The sequence below is a fragment of the Chaetura pelagica genome, unplaced genomic scaffold (genome assembly GCF_000747805.2).
Source record: "Chaetura pelagica isolate M959 unplaced genomic scaffold, ChaPel_1.0 scaffold59, whole genome shotgun sequence".
Lineage (NCBI taxonomy): Eukaryota > Metazoa > Chordata > Aves > Apodiformes > Apodidae > Chaetura > Chaetura pelagica.
This window is the reverse complement of record NW_009954416.1, coordinates 1,090,484-1,116,308: the sequence shown is the minus strand read 5'-3', so window position 1 is coordinate 1,116,308 and position 25,825 is coordinate 1,090,484. Positions and strand designations below refer to the sequence as shown.

General features: G+C 37.9%; 1 protein-coding gene across 1 annotated transcript in view; it reads right to left on the bottom strand.

Moving 5' to 3' along the window:
* TMEM135 (transmembrane protein 135) overlaps nucleotides 1-25,825 on the bottom strand; it is a 153,142-nt gene that overhangs the window by 75,511 nt on the left and 51,806 nt on the right. Inside the window, exon 5 of the mRNA XM_010004415.1 lies at nucleotides 19,876-19,941. Coding sequence (XP_010002717.1) covers nucleotides 19,876-19,941 — 66 coding nt within the window. The remainder of the gene's footprint in view (nucleotides 1-19,875; nucleotides 19,942-25,825) is intronic.

The following is a 25,825-nucleotide window of genomic DNA, read 5'->3' as shown; positions in this document are numbered from 1 at the left end:
TTTTTTTTTTTTTTTTTTTTTTTTGTAAGATCGTGGATAAAATTCCTTAACATAGATGAGGGTTCAAATTTGTCTACACTTGGAAAATTACTGAATTAGATATTCAAGCAGTAAGAACAGCTTTGTCTAATTTTAGCTCTCTTGAAATCCCTGCTTAGGGAAACTTTCACATCCTAACAGCATGTCTCCATTCTGTTAGCACAGAAACTATTGTAACTTTCAGGCCACCTTTCCCATGGTCTTCCTCTGATCAGATGGTTAGATTAGTGCAAAGACTGTCCCTTGAACAGACTGGCCCAGAAGCACTCCAGCAAGGCTTGGACCCTCTCACATGTCTTAGCAAATAGCTCCCACTTTGGGGATGATGCTATAGCAGCACAGATCTGGTGGGCTGTTCCTTCTCATGATAAGAAAAGATAGGACCTTAAAAAAAAATCCCGTTGAAATAGAGGAAAACATAAAGTGGGGGAGGGGACAAAATGCAGGGACACTCAGATCCCTGGGGCAATGTGCACTGAGCTTCTGTGGGGCAGGGATTGCATAGTCACAAGTCTCTGCCTGGCCACCTAAAAGAGGCTGCAGGACTTCCTCACACTAAGGACATCTTTGCACAATCATTTAGAAGAAAAAAAAAAAACACAACAAAACATCCCAAAGCAAAACTTAGAAATTTCTTGGTTTATGGCAGTTATACAGCCCATAATGAAAGGAAGGGCAGTAAAGAGGTGTCTCTGAAGTGACAAGTATGGTGTGAACAGAGTGAACACTTTGGGGAAGAAGGTATTAAGATAGTTAAAAGTATGTCAAAGCAGGGATTATGTCAGGCATTGTGTGCACAGGGCTATTTACAGGATCCTCCCTGCCCCAAATCCAGTCCACAATCACCCTCTGGAGAGGACAGCAAAGAGGAGAGCTGGAAAGCTTCCTGCTCTATGGCCACACATAGGCAGGACACCTTAACATCTTATGGGCATGTCCAGTAAATTGAGATCGACTCACGCAAGAGTTGATCAATTTTGAACTCTTTTATCCAGCTTCTCTACAATCCTCTGTAACTTTCAAATGCACAAACTGTTCTCTCTGCTTCAGGCACAGTATTTGAAATGTTAAAGAGCTCTCACTTTTCATTCCAGTATCAGTAACATAACCTCAATTAATTTTATGTACATAAAAATGCCTTGGGGTAAGTGACTGAGGGAGGAACCTTTTTTAGCCAGCTATTAGTCAGTATGTCCACTGTTGAGCACCTTTTAAATAGCTGTTGTAGTAAAACCTTGTACTAGTGTTTCAATATACGCTGTGACAAAACTTATGCAAAACCATTTATTAACGTCAACAAAAATAAATCTCTCAGTATTTTAGAATAAATTACTTTTTTTTTCCCCTACATTAAATTATTATATAAACAATCTATTCAATATTACCAAACTACTGAAGAGTGGTATTTTACAGTATCATGTAGTTTATCTCAAATGAGACTGCATTTAATACAGCTCCACCAAGCTGATAAATACATTTTACCATAATGGTGTATTTCTGTCTTTTGTGTACACAGTTTCATTATTTATAACTGTATTTCCCACTTTACTGTCATGTTAAAATAATCAAAATACTCCACAAACCTGAATGCTAAATGCTATTTCTAGAAATTGCACATACTTGAACTGAAATAATTTACATTGGAAGACTAAATTATGAATAAATGTTCTCTTAAGAGAGTTTCATAAGTCAAGTTAACTGTTGGAAGGACATGCTTTGTAAAACAGACCAGTCTCACACTGAATTATTTCTTCATAACTACTGCCTCTACCAGGCCATATCATTTTATCAGCTGCTCCTTTTAAATGGCTCTTTTCAACATAAAACAAGAGAATAAATTTTAAGATCTTCACTGGCTACCAAGAACATGGAACTTGATATCAACAAATCTTTTCCTTCACACATCATCACTACTATTCAAATAAAGAGTGAAGGACACTTTCTTTAAATCTGATAAACTTCCAGGGTCAGATTTGATTACATAGAAGTTCTTAATTTCAGCAACTTAAAAGAATTTCTGTCTTTAAAAAAAAGTTTTACTGAACATATGTGCACACGTCCAAATGTCTGTAATTCTAAGCACTTTCCTCATGACTGGAAAATTGAACCCACTCACAGTCTCTTGCACACAGTCCTTGCAAAGTAAATCGGAGTTTAAGGACGTGCAGATGACACAGAAATTTTGCCTATGTTTTTCTCCTGAATTTACACAAAGTCCAATGAGATGTAACAAATGCCACAGGAGAGGAGCACATTGTGTCTAAAACAGGGTTACTGAAAAGAAGCATTTCCACATCTGCCTCTGTTCAGTTCTGCACTGACTGTAAAATGACACAGCTCAGAGTGAAGAAAATTCAGAGAAGTAAATTAAAAATGATTGTAGAACTCTTCTTACAAACAAGCTAACAGAGATTCAAAAACTAATGCATGCATAGGAGTCAAAGTCCTCGTCTTAGAAAACTATAACCAGAGAGGAACTCTGTGAAGAGCTCACCTCCTCTCTACCTATATTACAACTGCTGCAGTAATGTAAGAAAGGAAGCAGCAATGTTGTTCATGTTATCCCAATAAAACACCAGCCTTTTCTTCTAAGAAGTGAAGCTTCGTTGCAGTGGAATTCAAGAAGTAGGTAAAGTGCCAGGATTCATTCTACATCCCAACAATTTTATTAGTCACTAAATTTGTAGTATGAGGTTTACAGGGCTGCTTAAGCTACCTTATCACCAGATAGTTGCAAAGAACAGAGATTTCTAAGCCACCGGGACCCAACTCCACTGGAACCTAAAACTGCAGGAAGCCATCTGGGTTATGAAGAACAGGGTTTTTTCACTGTAGGCAACCTCATTAATTAGTTAATTATAGGAATAGAGTGCAGCTATTGCAGGAGCTATAGAAAAACCGGTATCATTTTTCCCTTATAGTTGAAGAGATTAAAACTTTACTTTCACTTTTACTTGGGTGACTCCAAGTTAGCTGCTTATTTATCCAAGCCTCTTGTGGAGATATTAACAGTACACTTCTTTTCCTGCCTTTTTTCAAGTTTATTTAGGCAGTTAACTGTATGGAGCAGGAATCATTCCTTATTAGGTTCATGTGATTCCTGACACATGTTGCTGATGCAACTTTCATTCAGGTCCCTGAGTGCACGTGTCTTTCATTACATTATCACGTGGTGGGCTTTGCAAAAGACCTCGATCTCCTTCAGGAAAGGAGGTGAATCAAGATTGCATAGCAAAGAAAAATTATTTGAGGAGCATCAGCCTCATTTGATTTAGGAAATTTCAGCCTGAGCAGTTCAAAGCAAGAGTATATGCAACTGGAAATAGGCTTAGAAAGAGACAGACTGATAAACTTTACCAACTAACAGTGCTACATGCCCATCTACAAAATAGATTACTGAAAAGTATATTTATGCATTTAAGGAGAAACTTCAACATTGTTTTTATATTGTTTGTTTACTACCTAAAAAACCCTACTCCTCTTCATTAAAACGAGAAATATCCCAGGCAAACCAAAGATGATAAAATATAAGACAGGGATGGTAAATATTCCAGGGATGACACATGTAAAGCTAAGGAAGTCCTTATTCCAATGAGTCTGTCAATGCCCTGATTTTATACGGAAAAAAAAATTAAGTGTATGCTTAAATTATTACTTCCTGTCTAGCAAAAAGTTGAAGTCCTCTGCCTATTTGGTTAAATACTGTTTAAATCAATGGGACACATACACATGCTTAAATTTGCTCCCTACTGAGTAGAGCACTAGAGCATGTGCTAAATGAGCCTTTGGGAATTAGTGTCTCATCTTGCACACTCCTGCAAATATTTATGCACATGTTTAGTTTTCTTATCATTAATATTTTCATTGATACACAAGTCTATAGCTGTAAGAATATGAGTACTATGGAGAAGACAACTATATCAAACTACTTACAAGTGCAATATTACTTCTCTTTGTAAATTAAAAACCTTTAGAGATGAATGAGAGATTTATCCATATGGAGAGATAAGAGTAAGGAAGTCAAAACATTTAAGGGGAAAAAATATACTCCAAACATAAAAATTAGTCAGACCTGACAAAAAGAAAAGTCAATTTTCTTTGCTCAATTTCCACATTTTTTCAGAACTTCAGTATTTTCAGCACTTCAACAGGGTCTCTAAATCCACAACAGCACAGTATTTCTATTTTTAATTCTGCATAATTAATAAATAGTCTTCCCTTTTACTGCAATCAGAACCCCCATATAGGAAAATATAAGCCAATTGATGCCATATGTCCCTCTGAATTGTTATTCCAGATGTATTCCTTGGAGTCACAAAATTGAAGTTCCTGTTTCCTTTAAATAACACATTCCTAAAAACTCAAACAAAGCAATTTTGAGTATAAAGTAGCCTGTTAATATGATTTTTAATATATATTCAGATCCTTCACCATTTTTTCCTATAACCTCAGTACAGAATAAAGAAACAATTTACCTGTGACATATTAAATACTCAAAAGACACAACTGCACTCAGCTTCAGCTTTCAGCCTGAGATTTCTCAAGCCAGAATGATGACCTTACACTTACACAGGTATTTGAGAACTGATTTTTAAGTTTTAATTTCCATTAGAAGACAAAAACTTCTCTAACATGGTGAAGCAGCTGGATTTGATGAGAACACTTGTTTTTAAGAAGCTGCAGAGTTTCATTGTCTTTCCCTTTGCCTTTAGCCTGGCACAAAGAAAGAAATCATGCACAATTTTAAGGGAATATTTGCTTATTTGAAGGTAAACAGTATTAAGTACTGCTAACAGAAAATCAGAAATGGGGAAAGGAGTTTAAGCATTAAGCATTCCCACACTGTCCTGCCAACAACCTCAGCCTTATTGGGCCATTTTCTCTATGGGCTAGAAGTAATTAAGTTTCATTGCTAAATCAGTCTTGAGCCTGTCTTGAGCAGAAAAATCATTTATGTTTAATTGCATGTGGTGATGTGGTGAGCAGTCTTTTAGGCAGACTGCAGATACCAGTTAATTTTTTGCAGCTCTGCAGGATACTTAAAAATGAAAGGTCATTATTTTATCCAGGCAGTCAACTGTATAATACATATTTCCTACAGAAAACAGAGCTACTTAAAAAAGGCTCATTAGCTGAGTTTATGTTAAGTTATGCTAAACACTATTTTGAGAATTGTGGATTTTAAAATCACGAGTTTCTGAAACTTAGAAGCAACTAAACTCAATATTTATCATACTACGATAAATATAAATACTTAATAATTGATATAATTTTATCAATTTAAGTACAAATATGTAAAAACAAGTATATATAAAAAGAAAAAAACTAACTTCCCATCTTTTTTAGTAAAGGAAGATGCATGTATAATATATGTATGCATAGTCATACAGGCACATCTGAACACATGCACATGTCCAGAGAGGAATGTTCACCATGACCTTAAGAAACTCTGCATACTGTTTGTTAATCAGAACCACATATTCTTCACCTGATTCCATCAAAAAAGAATTAGTTTCCATAAAATTGTAACCGACAGGAACAGATTGGTTTCATGGTTCAGAGTGGGAGGACTGTTCCAGCAGTTCATTCATGCTAACACCCCTGTTGCTGGCAGAACAGATCTTCACCTATCAGAATCGTCTCACACTAAGATACTAGTCAAGAAAAACAATATAATTCTTTCTGACAAGATAGTGATTTTGTGCTATAAAACACTACAATAAATTACAATAAACCAATGCAGGCAGTTACTACTACTTGAGAGTTCAATTCATGCCCACTATTACTGGCTCTCAAGTGCCCATCATGCTCACACTTGAGCACTAAGGAATGGCATTTGACCTTTTCTACAACAAATACTTGCTTTACATTTGTAGACATTCTTACATAAGGCTAGACTGTCCTTCTAAACATGCTGTGATCCAGGTATAGGGTTTGCCTCTCAGAACAAACTCAAAGAAATTATTTAAATGAAGGAAAAAGCTTTTTAAGTATGAAATTATTTCAGATCACTGGAGTGTGGCACCCTACTGAACTGACCCATAAAAGCCCTTTTGGACTTGGTCAAGTTAGGTTAATGGTTGGTAGAGTTAACTTACGGTTGGACTCGATGATCTTAGAGGCCTTTTCCAACCAGAATGATTCTGTGAACCGATATAGGCACAGTCTGGGCAAAAATACTTCATTTGCTGCTTTTGCTACCAAATGATATTACACGCTGTTTTGGACACCAGTTCCCAGTTCTACTAGTATACCTCCCTATAAAACTGAAAACAACAGGATTTTCTCACACCTTCACTTTTTTTAAAAAAACACTAAAACCTTTAGCCTTGACAAGCTGGAATTGCTTACCTTAGGTACTGTCGTTTGTTTTTTCTGCAACTTAAGAGAGAAGATCATGTAAGGTCTATATTTTGAAATGTTTATAATAGTAATGAAATATATGGCAAATAAGTGCCTTATCCTATTTTCATACATATAGAAAAATATACCACAAAGTTAAAAAATTTAGCTCTTTGAACACAAACAGAAGTACCCAGAATCACAACAGAATGGTTAAGGTTGGAAGGAACCTCTGGAGGTCAACTGGTTCAACCTCCCTGCTCAAGCAGGGCCACCTGGAGCCAGTTGCCCAGGGCTGTGTCCAGACAGCTTTTGCATATCAATAAGGATGGAGACTACATAACCTTCCTAGGCAACTTGTGCCAATGCTTGGTCATCCTCACAGAAAAAAAAGTGTTTCCTTACATTCAGACACCATCTCTTGTGTTTTTGCCCAGAGTTTGGTTTTTCTGCACCCTCCCTGCAGGTGGATAAGATCCCTCTAGAGCTTTCTCTTCTCTGGGCTGAAGAGTACCAGCTCTCTCAGCCTCTCTTCATGGCAGTGATGCTCCAGTCCCTTCACTATTTTCATGGCCCTTTGTTCGACTCCCTCCAGGATGTCCGTATTTGCCCCGTACTGGAGAGCCCAGAACTGGACACAGTATTTTTGGTATGGCCTCACCAGTGCTGAATAGAAGAGGCAAGATCACTTTCCTCACCCTACTGACAACTCCTTATCTAATGTAACTTAAGATACTATTAGACAGTTTTTCAGCAAGGACCTATTACTGGCTCATGTCCAACCTGAAGTCCATGAGAACACTCAGGTCCTTTTCTGCCAAACTGTTTTCCAGCTGGGTGGCCTGAGCATGTCTTGGTGCATGCATTTCTTCTGCCACAGGTGCAGGACTTTGCATTTCTCCTTGTTGAACTTCATGAGGTTCCTGTCAGTCAGTTTCTCCAGCTTCTTGAGGTCCCCCTGGATGCCAGGACATCTCTCTGAAGTATAAGCCACTCCTCTCTGTTCAGTGTCATCAGCAAAGCTGCAGAGGGTAATTCTGCCCCATCATACACATCACTAATAAGATGTTAAACAGAACCCTTGGGATCAGCACTGCTAGTTACAGGCTTCCAACTAGACTTTGTGCCACTTGTTCAGCCAGTTTTCAACCCACCTCACTGCCGGCCCATCCAGCCCATACTTCCAAATGTTGGTCTATGAGGATCTAATGAGAGACAGTGTCAAAAGAGAAATATTACTTTTTACTAGGTACTGCACTCATTCTGTTCACATCTCTCCCTTTCTCACTCTTCATAATTTTTCCTTTTTATCAGTGCCCCAGATACAATCTAAAAGTACTCATTAATAAGGAAATATAAACTATTATTTGCATGATTTTCACCACACTTTGAACAGGAAACAATGAGCTTCCCTGCTGGCTGTAGCACATTCATCCTCTTTTCAGAAAACCAAAAAAATTGCATTTCCAATTGCATTTTTACTTATGCAGTCTGTTTATATACAAGGCAATCAAAAGTTATTAAAGATTACTACTTTTTGTTTGCTTGTGTGTGATCAATGATATTTCAAGAAGTCTAACATATAGATATGGAGCATGAAATAACTTCAGCTGGGACAAAAGAATAAATAAGAACATTGCTTTCTTAAAGGAATATTACATTTCATTTGCTAGACGTAATTGACTGTAGGCAACATTTGCACTGAAGGTCAGACATCCCTTCTTCAAAGTGACTGTATGTACAATATAAGCCATGAGTTAGCTGACACACATATTTTTATAGTAACATGTTAGAGAAAATGACAACACATTGGGGAGACAATTATTCCAACTGCCTGAATCAAACAGCTTGCACAGGAACTGAAGATCAATTGAGTGTATGCTATAATTATATCCTTAGCATGTATTTAGCATTCTTAAATGCAAAGAGGAATGGGAACAAATTCTTTCTTTTTACAGATTTCTGTTTCTTCAACTATATGAATGTCTTAATATAGTATGAGCATCAACAACACCAAAGCAAGAAAGCATTATTCAAGTACCAACCTCCTACAATATCTACTCTGTCTTTCTTCATGTATAGAAGTCAAATTCTCCCTACAGATTATCTTTGCTCTGGCAGAACAATGGACTTGCCAGGCTCAGCCTCTGGAGGCCCGTTTTAAGTATGAAGAAAGAACAATTTCATTCCAAGGGCATGACATACAAGACCACAATTTGAATAGTTATTAAACAAATGCTGTCATGCTACAGAAAAGAGATGTCTGGTTTTGAAATTACAATCACTAACTAAATTTGTTAATGTGAAAGAAATTAAGAACAATTATCTGAGGAAAACAATCTCATATATTTCCCAGTACCTTATTTCTTGACCACCCAAAGTCATGTTAAAACAAAAACTAGATTGGGAAGCAAACATATTTCTTTACATTTAGTTTTATTGCATTGCCTACATTTGCCATATGCTCCCTATTTTGCTAATCAAAAATAATAGGAAATATGAAATATACAGGCAAGGTACCACAAAGAAGTCTTTCTAACAGGTTAATTCCCTCCTTGCTTTACTCCTTGTCAAAAACTTCTTGGAAGAAGATACCTGGCAAATACTTCTGAAACATAATTCAACTTACTTTCTAACCCCATGTTTCATTTCACAAAGGGGAGGTTAATACAGTAAGATAAATACGTACCTTCAGCCTGTATTAAAAAAAAAATACTTTATAGTAAAAAGAACTCATACCATTATATGTCAAACACTTAAGTACTAAACACCATTGCTCCACTCTATGAAAAAAGACTATATTTTTCATACATTTAAAAGAAAAGTACAAAGCATCAGTCACCTAAACAACTTTCAGAATGAAGTGAAATCTTAAGTTCTCTGAACTTCCAAACCTGTGTGTTATCTTCCTTCAGTGGTTATTCTCCCTACCCTGAAACACATATACCATGTTTCATTTATTTCTACCTTAAATTTGCACCATATACGACTACTACAGTGCATTCTTTTCCCTTGCTCCCTAAACCTATGAATCTCACCAGTCTACTTTAAAGCTATTTGGAGCAGCTCGGTATTTTTTTTTCAAGACTCACAATGCATTTTAGTAAAAAACTAAATATCCTCAGGCAAATTGCATATTAAGAGCAGAAAAGTTCAAATGCAGCTCAGGCCTTGAGACAAATTTACTTTCCTCTTTGTCATTAAAAATTAATTAAAAACCTATAAACCACATAAAATGGATAATCCAGGGCAAGCTAAACAAATAACACCCTCATAGAACTGAATACATGGCAAAAACATCACTTAAACACTGTACACTGGAATACCTCAAAAGTAATGTGGTGGTTTTCCTCCCCAGGGTTCAATGGCATTCTCTATCCTTCTGTCTCTCCAATCAAGTTTTAATTTTCACTGCATTTAATCAGAAGAGTTATTTACTTTTGACTTACTTCCAGATAATGTAGATAAGGTATGCCAGTCTTGAGCAATTTAATCACCCACTGCGACCCGTCAGAAGGATTTTCCAGATACAAGTGCTATTTTTAAATACTTCTGACACATATCCTAAACCAAAACCTGAAGTAGATTATAAAACAGTTTTATTCTTATGGATAAGTTTTATCCATTTGCTGATCCTTAACAGGAAGTTATAAAGACAGGCTCAACACTACATCCAAGAAAGATTTCAATAAAGAGAAAGCTGCAACTAGGTATGCCAATAATGTAAAGGGGTTTCTTAATTGATGTTCAGAACTTAAGACTACAACAGTTTTTCATTTTATTTTTTTTTAAACACTTATTTTGAAAAAACTAAAAATCAAAGTACAGATTTCTCTCTTGGGGATAGAGAGAGAAGAAACCTCCCTTTAGAGAAAAAGGGACTCAGACCTGCCTGCAAATAACTCTCTCCTTTTAGTTCTTCAAACGCTTTTTATAATTAAGAGGGTAATTATAAGAAAAATTAATACTGAAATCTACTGGCACTTTGGATCTCACATCACATATTCAGAAAATATAGTTTGATTAAATTAAATTGACAGTGGTTTGCAATGCATTAAATTAAAAAGCCCCACATTTATCTGTGTACTAGCAACAATTAACCAGGAGGGAAAAAACCTACAGGATCCCAGAAACTGACAATCCTACTTTGAAGGCAGAAAAAGCCCATGAAAACTATGACATGACCTTGCAAAAATGTTAAGTTTCATTGTACCAACGCGGATTTCTATTCCAATGTCAAAAACCATTTGCTAAGAAGCTTAATAATTGCAGTGGGAACAAATGAGGCTCGTTTTGACCAACAGCCCTGCTTTTCAAACGTGTCCTTGGCTAAAGACAGAAGGCTTAACAAGTAGAGCACCATCAGGACCCAACCGACAGTGTCTCTGCTGCTCTAAGATTGATGTAAAACTGAGAAAACATCTTTCCTCACATATTAACATGACAGTAACGAAGTATTCCAGAATAAAGCACAGAAACCAGAGATGGGCTAGTCTGTGAGAGCAGAACTTTTGAACCCCAGATAATAAAGACATCTTTGTGATAGGAAGGCACGAGGGCGAGGGGATCAGATGTCCTCTAGCCCAGCATCATTGGGTTTCTAATGTGCCTCTAAGTGATTAGGCCTGGTACGGCCCCGAGCTGAAATCACAGGAAGCAGTGTGCCTACTGCAACTTTATGTCAAGGAAAATTAATCTCAAGTGTTTCACAGTACTTCTTCAGAATCTATAATGTTACAGTTTATGAAGTCTTCCCATGTTCCATATATTACAAAAGAAGCTGGCCAAAATACAAGCAGAAACATCAATGTGACAAACCCCAAAATTTAACAAACCTATGTAGAATTTGGTACTTTCTAGACTAAACTCTTTTATATAGCAAAGAGATCATCATTTAAATGAATACTCCATTCCGTCACCTTTACAGCACACAACTGAATATGACCGAGGTGTCTGAAGATCCCTTTCTGCTTATTTCAATGGCAGATTAAATTAGAAAGTCCTTTCTCATGAAAAAATACATATATACTTATTGCTTTTAATAAAAAAGGTTTACATTACTTAATGACACAGCTAACTTTCCAGGACTCTACACAGCCCTCTGGTATGAGAGGGTGGACAAGGAAGAAAAGAGTAGGCAAGGAACCCAGCACTAGCAGTAAAACCACTTTAACACAGTCCTCTCCTTTCCTAGGTTTGCATTCTCTCTTAAAATCAACACAAGATAAAATTTCACAGTTTTAAAGAACCTACCCATATATATATATATGCCTGCATACAGATATGCATAAATATAGTTAAGAGACAAAACTGCTTTAGAAATGTAACTTCAGTGAATACTGAATTTTGTCATCTACTATTCAACATTTACTGCAACCCACAAACGCAAGAAATGAACACATGCACAATTTCTTCAGCTTTTTATAACTTCTACAATTTTATTACTTGCTTTTGTAGCATTATTCTAAAATATATTTATTCTAATATATGTTTTGTGCTCTATAAACCAGTTTTGATTTCTAAAGAAAGAATACTCTTGTTGAACTAGAATTGTCAAAACAAGCGTTTTATCACAAAAACATAATAATTGCTTGCTTGGAAATAACTGCATTGCTGTTCCTACGGCACTTCCTATTCAGGCCAAAACAAACTGATGTTTTCTTGAGAGTTGTTCCAGTGCTTGTTTTAAACTTTGAACCCAAGTCCCACAGGTGGCAACTGGACCATGTCATCTTACATCTGTCACAACAGCAAACAGTAAAGAGGATGATAAAGTCTGTGTCACTAACAGAACAAGTGTTGCATGAACATGCACTGCATATCTGCACTTTTATCTGTTTACTTTCAAAAATAGAAGAAGAGGAGACTAAGGGGCAACCTCATCAATGTTTACAAATATGTAAAGGGTGAGTGTCAGGAGGATGAAGCCAGGCTTTTTTCAGTGATGTTCAGTGATAGGACAAGGGGCAATGGATGCAAACTGAAGCATAGGAGGTTCCATGTGAATATCAGAAAGAACTTTCCTGTGAGAGTGACAGAGCTCTGGAACAGGCTGCCCAGAGAGGTTGTGGAGTCTCCTTTGCTGGAGACATTCAAACCCGCCTGGACATGTTCCTGTGTGATATGCTCTAGGTGATCCTGCTGTGGCAGGGGGGTTGGACTAGATGATCTCTCAAGGTCCCTTCCAACCCCTTGGATTCTGTGATTCTGTTATTTTAAAGATTCCTTACTAATCCTGTCATTTAACTTTTAGCTAACAATGTAATCACAACTGTATCATCACTATTTACTATGAATACAAAATCCACAGAAATTACCTTTTACTGGTATCTGGGCTAAATTCACAAAGCTTTGCACTTCAAACTATTTACCTTACAGAAAACACACAGAATTAAACTTAACTCTGAAATCTATTAAACATAGCTTTAAACAAAAGCAAAGACACATCTTCATATAACAAAGTGCACTTTCATGCATGGGTGTCTAGTGCCATAGCAATGCGTGTCATTACACTAATTTATTATGTCAGGCCATAAGCCATCTTAGGCTGGAAACGATGAGGGCACTGGTTTGATAACTCCCTTCAGGTTGCACTGCTGCTTTATCTCCAAGACAGAAGACACACGTATATGGCTGGACATTTGTTGAACTTCACCCATTCTTCCATCCAGACAACACAACCAGTAATTCTCCAAGGAACCAAGAGTCAGCACCAGCAAACCAACATAAACTCCAGTTGGAGGTTGGTCATTAAGGCTGAGGGGAGACCTTATTAATGCACACAAGTATCTAGAGGGTGGGTGCAAGGAGGATGGAGCCAGACTCTTTGCAGCAGTTTCCAGTGACAGGACAAGGGGCAACTGGCACAAGCTGGAACACAGGAAGTTCCATTTAAATATAAGGAAAAGCTTCTTTACAGTGAGGGTGAGAAAGCCCTGGGACAGGCTGCCCAGGGAAGTTGTGGAGTCCCCTTCTCTAGAGTCCTGTGATGTGTTTTGGCAATTCTGTTTTAGCAGGAGAATTGGACTAGATGATGTCTAGAGGTCCCTTCCAATTTGGACAAATCCATTATTCCATTATTAACTCATCTGGAAATTAACTAAATAAGATGAGAAGAAAAGACAGGAAACACCATTCAGCCTCCACCTGTTTTTATATAGTGTAATATCCATCAGAGCCTTAGTTTTAGAGAGGTGTCTCTTGAGATACCCCATCTAAATCCAACTGTTATTGGGAACTGAACCCCTCAGAAACTTAAAGACACAGCCTGGAAATCCCTTTGTATACATGGTTCCCCATACGCCTTAACATTTCAGACAGAAGAGCATGGTCCATGCAGCACAGCCCTTCTTCACTTCTGAGGCAGCCACGGGTTTTCTGCTGGTAAGACTCAATGAACTCTACAGATACATGCCTGAGTCCCAGCACTTTTCAAGTGAAAAGAGATTAAGACAGTTTACGAATTCACAAAGATGGTATAAGAAATGAGTTAACCACAAAGTTCATGCACAGCTAGTACCAGTTCCAGCTCCCTGGGAATGAAGCCTTTTACCATTTATATTTCTGACATCCATGTCAGCGTCCATATTTAATAGTATTTTTTTCATTAAGAGTTCCATCCTCTCCATTTATTATCCTACTCCTCGGGATGGGCTGTGTGTGTTTGTTTCCCTCCACTACAGGGACTGAGAATATCAGCCCTGCAAGCTAATTGTTCTAATCAGACTCCTCCTTCTTGTTCAGTACCTCCACATGATGCACAAGCCTTGTGTAACACACTGGTTTTGGCATAACACTTCCTCAATGTAAATAAAATTGGTCACTTCCAATTAAAATTAGGGAAGTTTTGTGTATAGCCATCCAAATTCAACCTCAAGTATTTCCTTTCTTCCTACTATGCATCCAGTGACTTCGCATAGACACTGCTGCCAGCCCTTATGCCTCCTCCTGTCTCTCCCATGGGGACTGAGCACACAACAGCAGAAGCTCCAGGGGATGCACAACAGGGAAGTACGAAATGTCAACTCTGAAGCACTGGCCTCCTTTTCTTCCTTCTCACCCTCTTTCAGCAGGCAGGCTGCCACTGCTGTTTCCTCAGCTCCATCACTGCAACCACATAACCCAACACCCAGGAAGACAGCAGGTCTATCTGGAAGAGGCTGGAATGCGTGAGGAACAGATGACAGCAGATCTTAGCCTGCTGCATGAAGACCAGAAGCAGAAGAAACAGCTGGAGAAGCTCCCTAGGTGGTGTCAGGTCCAGGCACTCTAAATGCACAGCTCTCAGCTACGCGTATCACTGACTCTAAACCTTGTGACATTGATGAAATGTACCCTAAGTCTTCCGTATACAACCACAGCCATAAATTTGGTGTCATCACCTCTGTTCATATAATTTTGGGGTTATTTGAGAACCAGCTAAAAGTGCAAACAGAAACAAGTAAACTCTACAAGGTTCTGCCTCACACTCCACCCCCAACACAAAGCAACTGACAGAAACAACTAATTAACATGAAAAACAATATATTGAATCCTGAAAATCAATGGTGTTTCTGGGTTTGATTCCCTCCTGTGGATGCTGTTACACTCCAAACTAACCAGGAGCAAGGGAACTGCTGAGAAGATTCTTCATGAACCTTTGTGATCTATATCCCACAAATAAATCATCTTTAGCCCTATGAACTCAAATCTGATCACTTCTTGTGGCAGCATGCTTTTTAAACTCACAACGGTAATTTTACAAACCACATGCAAAAGCCAACAAAAAGCACAACCTCATTTTTTAATTTCTTCAAGAATAATAACGAAAAAAATAAGAATTCTATGTGCAGAAAGGCTTGATGAGTCCAAATGAATGGAAAAGGCTGGAAGGAGAAGAAAAGGCACTTTCCACATACATTTAATCTTATAAATTCTAAATCTACCTAGGGATGACATCTATATTATAATGGATAGCTTTTCATGCACCCTGTTTTCACGGAATTGTCAGAGTTGGAAGGGACCTCTAGAGATCATTTAGTCCAATTCCCCACTAAAGCAGGATCACCCAGAGCATATTACTCAGGACTGCATCCAGGTGGGCTCTGAATATCTCCAGAGAAGGGGACTCCACAACCTCCCCGGGCAGTCTGTTCCAGTGCTCCATCATCCTCATAATAAAGAAGCTTTTCCTCATATTGAAATGGAACTTCCTGTGTTCCAGCTTGTGCCCATTGCCCCTCATCCTGTCACTGGGAACTCTACTGAAAGAGTCTGGCTCTATCCCCCCTACACACACTCTTTGCCTGTATAGAATAAATGTTTGCACATTAATCTGTTCAACAGTGCAGAGAGAATATTGTAATTTTGTACATTGATGAATTTAAAGCAAATAAGGGTTTACACATTTTTTACCCTTTTAGATGTTAAATGGGGTGACATTTTTAAGTACTGTTATGAAAGCTGAACAGCACTTAGCACATTTGGATCACTGCCTCCATAGTTTGGAATTTCCACAAAAAAGTTGCTCTGCTTTGATTTTCACTGCCAAGTTTGCACTTCTCAAACAAAATACAGTCAACTTTAGTTCATATTTCTCTTTCTTTCTGGCTTCCCTTCTACTTAGGCACTGTGCAAACATTTAGCAATTTCTTGGAAGAAATAAAAAAAATTTATTATGACTCTTGATAATTATATGCTTCTTCTGGAAAAACTAATTTTATGTGATTAATGACATTCCTCATTTTCAGACTAAATGAATTATAAACCCACAATGGAATTTAATGAAAAGATCTTCCTTGAGTCAAATGTTTTTCCCCTCCTGCATACAGCCTGAGAAATATATGAGAGAAAAAATACCATTTTATTTCTTCCACTGCCTTCCTACACAAAAAGCCAATTCTGGACAATACTTACATGTTTTATCTATAAATTATCTAGCTTAGCATTAACTGCATTTCCACTGAAACCCAAGGAATACCTTGGAAATAGTTTCACAGGACACAGTGCACCAAGTTAAATTTCACAGATCTAATAGATGCACTTTCACCAAGTTCCCTTCTCTCACCACTTATCTTGCTCCTACTCATCTGGTTATCTCTCGCCCCTAAGGCAGTTTAATTGATAAAAGATCAGAGGGAATATCTGAAGAAAAAATTTCACTTCCACCACATCAGTGAGCTGAACTGGCTCAACATAAAATGCATTAGAAATTACCAATATGGTTCACAACAGAGACCATTATATGCCTGTAATTGTCCTAGTATTTTGCATTGCATGATACAATATATATAATTTGATTTTTCCATAATTCACACCATTCACTGGGTAACTACAAGAATGGAGATTCTACAAACTCTCTGGGCAACCTCACCATTAAAACACAGAAAATTAAGTACCCTACACTGAAAAAAACTCAACAGAGATTTTGGAAGGGTTGCACATATTCCATAAGTGACACTTCAGGAAATTGCATTACACACTTCTGTAGAAAAAGAAGAGCAGTACCTAAAAAAATTTAACAGATCCGTATTTAGAAAAGCTAAAACTACAGATCATGGCAGGATAGAAAACCCCAGGTCCATCTTCAGACAGTGATGCAAGGATATCACTTGATTTCAAAAGACAAATTAAAGCAACTTAATCAGCATAAGGAATAGCTGGGATTCCAGGGTAAATCTAGGTCCGGATTCCAGATTGAATGTTGTGTCTACTAGATGAACTTTTCTCAAAGTTACCAAATAATTTGATCAAAATCAATTGCCATGAAATGGCTCAATATCCAAATGGAGGCAGGTGACGAGTGGTGTCCCTCAGGGGTCAGTACTGGGACCAGTGCTGTTTAACATCTTTGTTGGAGACATGGACAGTGGGATTGAGTGTATCCTCAGCAAGTTTGCTGATGATACCAAGCTGTGTGGTGTGGTTGACACTGAAGAGGGAAGGGATGCCATCCAGAGGGACTTGACAGGCTGGAGAGGTGGGCCAGTGCCAACCTCATGAAGTTTAACAAGACCAAGTGCAGGGTCCTGCACCTGGGTCAGTGCAACCCCAGGCACAACATACAGGCTGGGGGAAGAATGGCTGGAGAGCAGTTCTGAGGAGAAGGACTTCGGGGTGGTAGTTGAGGAGAAGCTCGACATGAGCCACCAGTGTGTGCTGGAGCCCAGAGGTTCCCTTCTCTCACCACTTATCTTGCTCCTACTCATCTGGTTATCTCTCGCCCCTAAGGCAGTTTAATTGATAAAAGATCAGAGGGAATATCTGAAGAAAAAATTTCACTTCCACCACATCAGTGAGCTGAACTGGCTCAACATAAAATGCATTAGAAATTACCAATATGGTTCACAACAGAGACCATTATATGCCTGTAATTGTCCTAGTATTTTGCATTGCATGATACAATATATATAATTTGATTTTTCCATAATTCACACCATTCACTGGGTAACTACAAGAATGGAGATTCTACAAACTCTCTGGGCAACCTCACCATTAAAACACAGAAAATTAAGTACCCTACACTGAAAAAAACTCAACAGAGATTTTGGAAGGGTTGCACATATTCCATAAGTGACACTTCAGGAAATTGCATTACACACTTCTGTAGAAAAAGAAGAGCAGTACCTAAAAAAATTTAACAGATCCGTATTTAGAAAAGCTAAAACTACAGATCATGGCAGGATAGAAAACCCCAGGTCCATCTTCAGACAGTGATGCAAGGATATCACTTGATTTCAAAAGACAAATTAAAGCAACTTAATCAGCATAAGGAATAGCTGGGATTCCAGGGTAAATCTAGGTCCGGATTCCAGATTGAATGTTGTGTCTACTAGATGAACTTTTCTCAAAGTTACCAAATAATTTGATCAAAATCAATTGCCATGAAATGGCTCAATATCCAAATGGAGGCAGGTGACGAGTGGTGTCCCTCAGGGGTCAGTACTGGGACCAGTGCTGTTTAACATCTTTGTTGGAGACATGGACAGTGGGATTGAGTGTATCCTCAGCAAGTTTGCTGATGATACCAAGCTGTGTGGTGTGGTTGACACTGAAGAGGGAAGGGATGCCATCCAGAGGGACTTGACAGGCTGGAGAGGTGGGCCAGTGCCAACCTCATGAAGTTTAACAAGACCAAGTGCAGGGTCCTGCACCTGGGTCAGTGCAACCCCAGGCACAACATACAGGCTGGGGGAAGAATGGCTGGAGAGCAGTTCTGAGGAGAAGGACTTCGGGGTGGTAGTTGAGGAGAAGCTCGACATGAGCCACCAGTGTGTGCTGGAGCCCAGAGAGCAACTGCATCCTGGGCTGCATCACAAGAAGTGTGGCCAGCAGGGCCAGGGAGGGGATTCTGCCCCTCTACTCTGCTCTGGTGAGACCCCATGTGGAATACTGTGTACAGTTCTGGTGCCCTCAGCACAAGAAAGATATAGACCTGTTGGAGAGGGTCCAGAGAAGGGCCACCAAGATGATTCTGCTATGAAGACAAGCTGAGAGAGTTGGTGCTGTTCAGCCTAGAGAAGACAAGGCTCTGGGGAGATCTTACAGCACCTTCCAATGCCTGAAGGGGCTACAGGAAATCTGTTGAGGGGCTTTTCATCAGAGAAGATAGATAGGACAAGGGGTAATGGTTTTAAACTGAGAGACGGGAGATTTAGGTTAGATATTAGGAAGAAATTCTTCACTATAAGGGAGGTGAGGAACTGGAATAGGTTGCCCAGGGAGGTTGTTGATGCCCCATCCCTAGAGGTTTTAAGGCCAGGCTGAACGAGGTTTTGTGCAACTTGATCTAGTGGTAGGGTTTCCTACCACTTAAAAGCCCTATAGACTGTAGCATCCAGGTGTACCGATGTCCAGATCCATTCTTGTTTTCCAGTGTCATGACTGACTGTAGTTTGTAGGGTTTTTTTAAATTAAATTCAACCCAAACATAAAATCCACCACTTATTACTGTAGACATTTAATCAGCAATGTTCACAACACTTAGCTGATATAAAACCACACACAGAAGTAAAGAAAGGTTTGCCATCAATAGAAGCACGTATGAGCAACATAATATTCAATATATTTATCCTCTTTAGAATAATTAATGTATTAATACTTCCTATATTAACTGAAGTTACTGTCTTCTTGAAAAGAACAGACAAAGGATAAAGTAACTTCTCCACAGCTACCAAGTAACAAAGACAATCTTTTATTGAGATAATCTTTCAATAGAGAAAATCCAGTGAAAATTTATCTGGCTAAAAGGACATTCTTGTGAGACACATCTGCTATAAGCCTAAACTATCATTCAGGCCAAAAGAAAAATCAGGGGAATACTTAAACCCCCACCAGGAAGGATTTAAATTTTTGTTATCCTTTAAAAAAAAACACTATAATGTAGGCATGCAACTTATACATAGTTCAGCCCTCTTCACTCACCTGAAGAGAGTATGTGTCCCAGGAATTTACAAAGCATTACATTAATAAAACATTATACCACATGTGCAAAAAAAACCCACTACTTAGCCTTACTTCTCCATGTCTTAAAGGTGTAATAGCTCCTCTTGCTACTGCCATTCGGAACAGCGTTTCTGTAGCCTGTATCAAAAGAGACACACACAAATTAGTAATTTAAAAAACAGACAACCCAGCTCATGAAGACTTGTTTCAACTTTTATAACATCTTTAAAGTGTCAGCTGCCTTTAGCACCCATTTTACAACTGAGTGACTTCAGTAAGTTACTTAGAACAGTCTGCACAGATTAGGCAAAGGTTTATTACACAGTGAGAGGTCTATGGAGGATTTTGGTGTCACCATAAGTAACCACCTAAGCAGGGTTACCCCTATAATGGTCTTCCACAGGTTGTCAGTTAAAAATAGCTATATGATATTTTACAACTCATGAAACAAATCTGTTTTTTTTAATTGTTGTTTCATAATATACAAAATAACAAACAAGGATAAAAAATAAGAGTATGATGCAATTCTTTTCCTAAGAGCACCTGAGCCCCTCTTAACTCTTAATAACAGTGGCAGTACACAACATCATCACATGCAAATGACAGGGAACACAACTCTGGGAAAATCTTTAATTAGGTTAATCTTTGGTTAGGTTGCATACCTTTCTGTTAGTTATCCCATCCTTTCTTGAACCCAGTGGGACAATTAGCACATACTTCTGACATAGATTACTGACTCTTAATGCAGGCTATAATAATAATAAATAAATTAAAAAAAAAAAAAAAAAAAAAAAAGCCTGGGTTCTGTATCAAGTTTCTTTCTACAAGCTGGTTGCAAAAAGGCATGAAAACATCCACTGGTTACATAAAGACATGGATTGGCACATCACTGTACACAGACCAGACTTGTTTTAAAGACTTGTTCCCATAGCAAGTGGAGGCAGTTTCAATTTCAACTGCAATGAAACATGTTTTTAATAATCTGGTTCTAATAAAAAAAATATTCTAACATTTGAGGATCTGAGTTAAAAAGCAATTAGCAGGCTGTTCGAACAATGTTTAGAAAGTTTATAAATAAAAGTAGTTTGCAGTAGCTAATTGTCTTTCTAAATAGTGATTTATAGGCAGGTCAGTGCTTACATGACTACAAGACTTGCTGGGTTGATGCTACACTGCCTTTAAGAAAGCTGTATCTCAACATACGTAGTATCAAAGGCATCTTCTGAGATAAATTCCTCAGTCTTCCTAGGCACAGATTAAGTGGAGTTTACTCTTTTCTAAAAAAATAGCCTGCAGAAAAGACTTTTATACAAGAGCTTTTATCTGCCTTACGTTCCTCCCCCCCACATCTGTAAATGAATGTGAGAGCTCCAGAAAATTGCTCTGCAAAATGTATCACTTCTTCAACACACACGAAGATGCAGGGCAATGCATATGACTCTTCTTCTCAAGCCTTTCTTTTCCAAGAGATTAAGTGAACCTCATACAATCTTTTGTATTTCCCAAAATTGGTTTCTTTTGCTAACATTTTTAAGGATGCTTCAACCAAATTGAGCATTCTGTCAATACAGCTAAGCTGCTTTTGATTCTTTTCAAAGCCACTGGTGTGTGTGACTTTCTTTTCACAACTGCTAGTAAAGGATCTCTCTTAATACACTTGTAGTCACATTGTTAATGCCAGATGTCAAAACCATTCAGAAACAAGGAAAAAACCACAGCAACAGCACCATAGATGTCCTCCTAAGGGCCACTCTTCATGTGCAGGGTGTCACTAAGAAGATTAGCACAAAAATCACAGCCTCCTACCCAAACAGTGTGGGGGGGATGAGGCCACCTACAGCCGTTCATGCACGGACAATGGCAGGGCTGGTGAAAAAATTATTGGGTTTTTAGGTATGCAAAACCCAAGAAGATCCTTAAAGTTCATCTTTCAAAAGATTAATCAGACCTTCAACACCTTTACAAAACTGTAACAGCACACAGGCTAACAGTAAAAGCTCAGCAAATCTGCTCGGTCTTAAAATCTAACCTGATTAAACTTCTGTCTCAGGCAAATCCCCTCACTGTCTTTCCAGCTTTTTCCTTTCCATTCCACAAATGAAGGAACAAACAAAATTGTTTGGCAGAGACCACCTCGGTCACCTGGTCCTACCCAGGGCCTCTTGGAGCAGGTTGTCCAGGGTTTGTTTTAGCACATTTTCAGCATCTCTAAGGCTGGAAGTCCCACAACCTCTCAGATTAACCTGTTCCTCTTCAGTGCCAAGTCCATTAAAAAAATGCAATTTACAGATGACCTATAAATTCTCTGTACTTCCCAAAGCAGCACAGTCAGTTCTCCACAAGCAGTGGAAATGCTTCATGCCAGTCACATGGAAGGAAGCATCCTTCCTTCTGCAGTTTCTAGTTATGACAAGCCAAACCACACAAATTCCAAAGCACAAAGCATCCTGCTGCCTTTCAAGCTGTACAGGTTGAATATGGAGGAATAAGCATGGTGGTGGAGAAACTTAAAATATAAAGTTATGAAACAAGCCTTTATGTGCTGAAGAGGGTGCAGTGAAGGGCAACTAAGCCGATTAGGGGTCTGGAGAACCAGCCTTATCAGGAGAGGCTGAGAGAGCTTGGGCTGTTCACCCTGGAGAAGAGGAGGCCGAGGGGAGACCTCATCACCCTCTACAACTACTTGAGAGAAGGCTGTGGTGAGGTGGGTGTTGGTCTCTTCTCCTACGTGACCAGTGATAGGACAAGAGGAAACAGGGTCAAGTTGTACCAGGGAGGTTCAGATTGGGTATTAGGGAAAATGTCTTCCCAGCAAGAGTGGTGAGAGATTGGAACAGGCTTTCCAGGGAGGTGGTGGAGGCACTGCTCCTGGAGATGTTCAAAAAACAGGTGGACATGGTGCTTTGGGAGATGGTTTAGTGGTTGGGGGTTGTAGGGCAGATGGTTGGACTTGATGATCTTCAAGGTGTCTTCCAACCTTGATGATGATTCTATGATTTTTATTTCTTTTTAGAATGTTAAAGACAAACTCCATCATATCCAATGTTCCAGAAAGAGTAGTGGAAAAAAGCTGCATGAATGAGGAATTCCAAAACAGTAATAAAAAATGACATGCTTGCACACCTTGTATACTTTCTGAAATTATGTTTATTATAATAATTTGTCATAGTAAAAGGATCCCTACAAGATATTAAATCTACTTTGACTAAAAATCCAGTTTATGGAAGATATCTTGCCTGGTATATTCTTAGGTTTTAATTTCAAATCTACCAAAGTTATCAGTAAAATAAAAGCCCATATTCGTGCTGCATAATATTTCAATAGAACTTGTTTCAATATTGGTGACGTCTTAATCCATTGAACATAAAATTTACAATTTTCAACAGATTTTTAAAAGTTGGAAGTTTGTTTATTTAATTGGATTAAATCTGATAAAAATATACAGAGTACTGCTCTGACACAAATTAATCTTTCAACACAGGCCACTCATAATATTGTGTACTTTTTCAGCAATAAATTTGTACTGAAAAAATTTAACAAGCTTCTAGGCAGCAACTTGAAACTTCCCTACTGCCCCATAGAGCAGTTTTCACAGCACTTCTGGTTCACAATTCACAGTATCCTTGAGCAGAGAGGTCCACAGCTACATGCCATTTAGCGTAAGTTTAATTACCTGGTTGCAATGTCAGCCCTTTTCAATCCTTAAAATGACTTCTAAAATTCTTGCATATATTTACATGCAACATTTGTCCACCGAATGCCCAGTTTTTCTGCACAATTACATCAATTGCTTCCTGATTTAAAAATACAGTATAAATTAAATCAATCTTTAAATGTTAAAATTATTTAAATAATCGTGTATTTTAAGTTAAGGTGTATAACTTCGACTATGAAACACATTTGATTAGAAATATTTATCATCATGCAAGGGTAACTGATTAAAAAGGCAAAACTGTCTATTTAAGAAATAATAATAATGTTCCCAACGAAACTGCCAACTAGGAATTTAGATAATTTTTAACTGTTTCTGGCTGTGTCAGCATTAAATATTTCATTATAATCGGATTTCTATGAAGCTGTAAAAATTTAAGATTTATTTGCCTTCAGTTCACTGTGAATAAGCATTAAATAAGAAATGTTACAGGCTTAGGCAATGACTTCAGATACTTCTATTCTGAGATGGGAGTCAGAGGTCCATTAGGAAGTTAAATGATCAACAGATGGTTTTAGTGATGTCAGTGTGAAATAAATGTGTTGCCAAGCTGATAGTTACTGAATCCTAGAATTGTTCTTCTTTGTGAGGAATGTATACTGTGTTGAATTAAATGTGAGGTGAAATGGCAGCCTCACAAATCGTACCACCTAGACACGTTCCTGTGCGATGTGCTCTAGGTGATCCTGCTCTGGCAGGGGTGTTGGACTAGATGATCTTTTGAGGTCCCTTCCAACCACAAGGATTCTGTGATTCTATGATTCTTTAACACTGTGCCAGCTCTCATGTTATCTCCAGACAAAGATGACCAACTGCTCCCCTTCCAAGCAAGAAGTCACTTCTGCTCAAATTCCTTGCAAGTGAGTTAAAACAAAACAAAACAAAAAGGAGAAACCTCTTGTATGAAACAGAACTGAAGTGGAAAATAATCACACTTGCTTGATGGAAATTGTAGGAAAAACAGCAAGAAAAACAGTGCTTTGGATTCCAGATGTTTTATATTTTCTAGGTATTGACAAAAATAAAATGGTTTTCTAATACTTCATAAAATAACTACTGTTTTACTACACTTAAAACTACAAAGGCAAGCAGTGGGGGGAAAGCTAATGTAAATTAATTGATTTAGAAATGCATCCTTTTTAGTCACCTGATAAGTTTTAGCATCCACTTCTAAGTGTGCACGTAAAAATAAATAATTCTAATCAAAGATACATCCTGAAAGGCACAGATTTTGGAAGTCATTCATAGCAATTTGCAGGTGTAAATAAAATGAAAATGGTGAAATTTGTTGTAAGAATAAAAATGGACGTAATACACAAAAGACTTTGACTTTTTTTCACTCCTATTAAATTTGCTGATCTTGGCTACAATAGCTGGCTCACAGAAGATTCTTGACAGTCTATCTCAAATTCTCCATAACCTTTTTCAACTTGATTACATATTTTAAATTAACTATTGTTATAGCCCTAATTAGCTAACCATCACACAGCTTTTGAAAATGAGCACTATACAAATTTGGTGAGATTCAGAAGCAATAATGAACTGGAAGATGTACAAAAAGTCTCTGAAATAAAATTGTTTTTCTTCATTTCTGCCCACAACATTTCAAGTGGGGACCTCTCCATCCAAACATTACACCAGATAACAGAGTTCACTGATGAGCTTATTATTTATTGTTATTTATTTATTTATTTTTAAAGCTTTTTAACACATCAACACCAGCATAGAATTCACTGACATTCTATATATTTTATTAATTTAAAATATATTTATAATCTGTGAAAAATACAACACTGATGTTAAAGAGACACTTAAATTCTTATTTTCTGGAAAACTAACAAAATTCATTCATTTTGTTTCAAAGGTGTGAATTTCATGTACCTCTGATTTTTTTAAGCTATCTGAATGTCTGACTTCATGACTGAACCACTTCAGCCTTAATTGCACAATGAGTAGATCTTGACAACTGTGAGGCACCAGCTCATTCCCTTCAGTCATTAGCAAATGAAATCACTTCTTACTTTTACCCGCTACAAAAGCAAATTTAACTATCAAGTCTATAAAGACTCAACAATTTAAATCTCACCATAAAGCATTTTTTACAAAGCTCATGATAGACTTGCACCCATTTTCTGAAACCTCTATTTTATTTTTTTTTTCAGCTTTCAGAATGTGAAAACCCAGAGAAAATCCTGCATTATCTCCCTTTTACAGTGCACTGTACTTGTGCACTTTTAGTAGAAGGATAATACAATTCTACCCTATAATCACATTTTACTGTTTACCCCAAATAAAAATACACACAGAAGG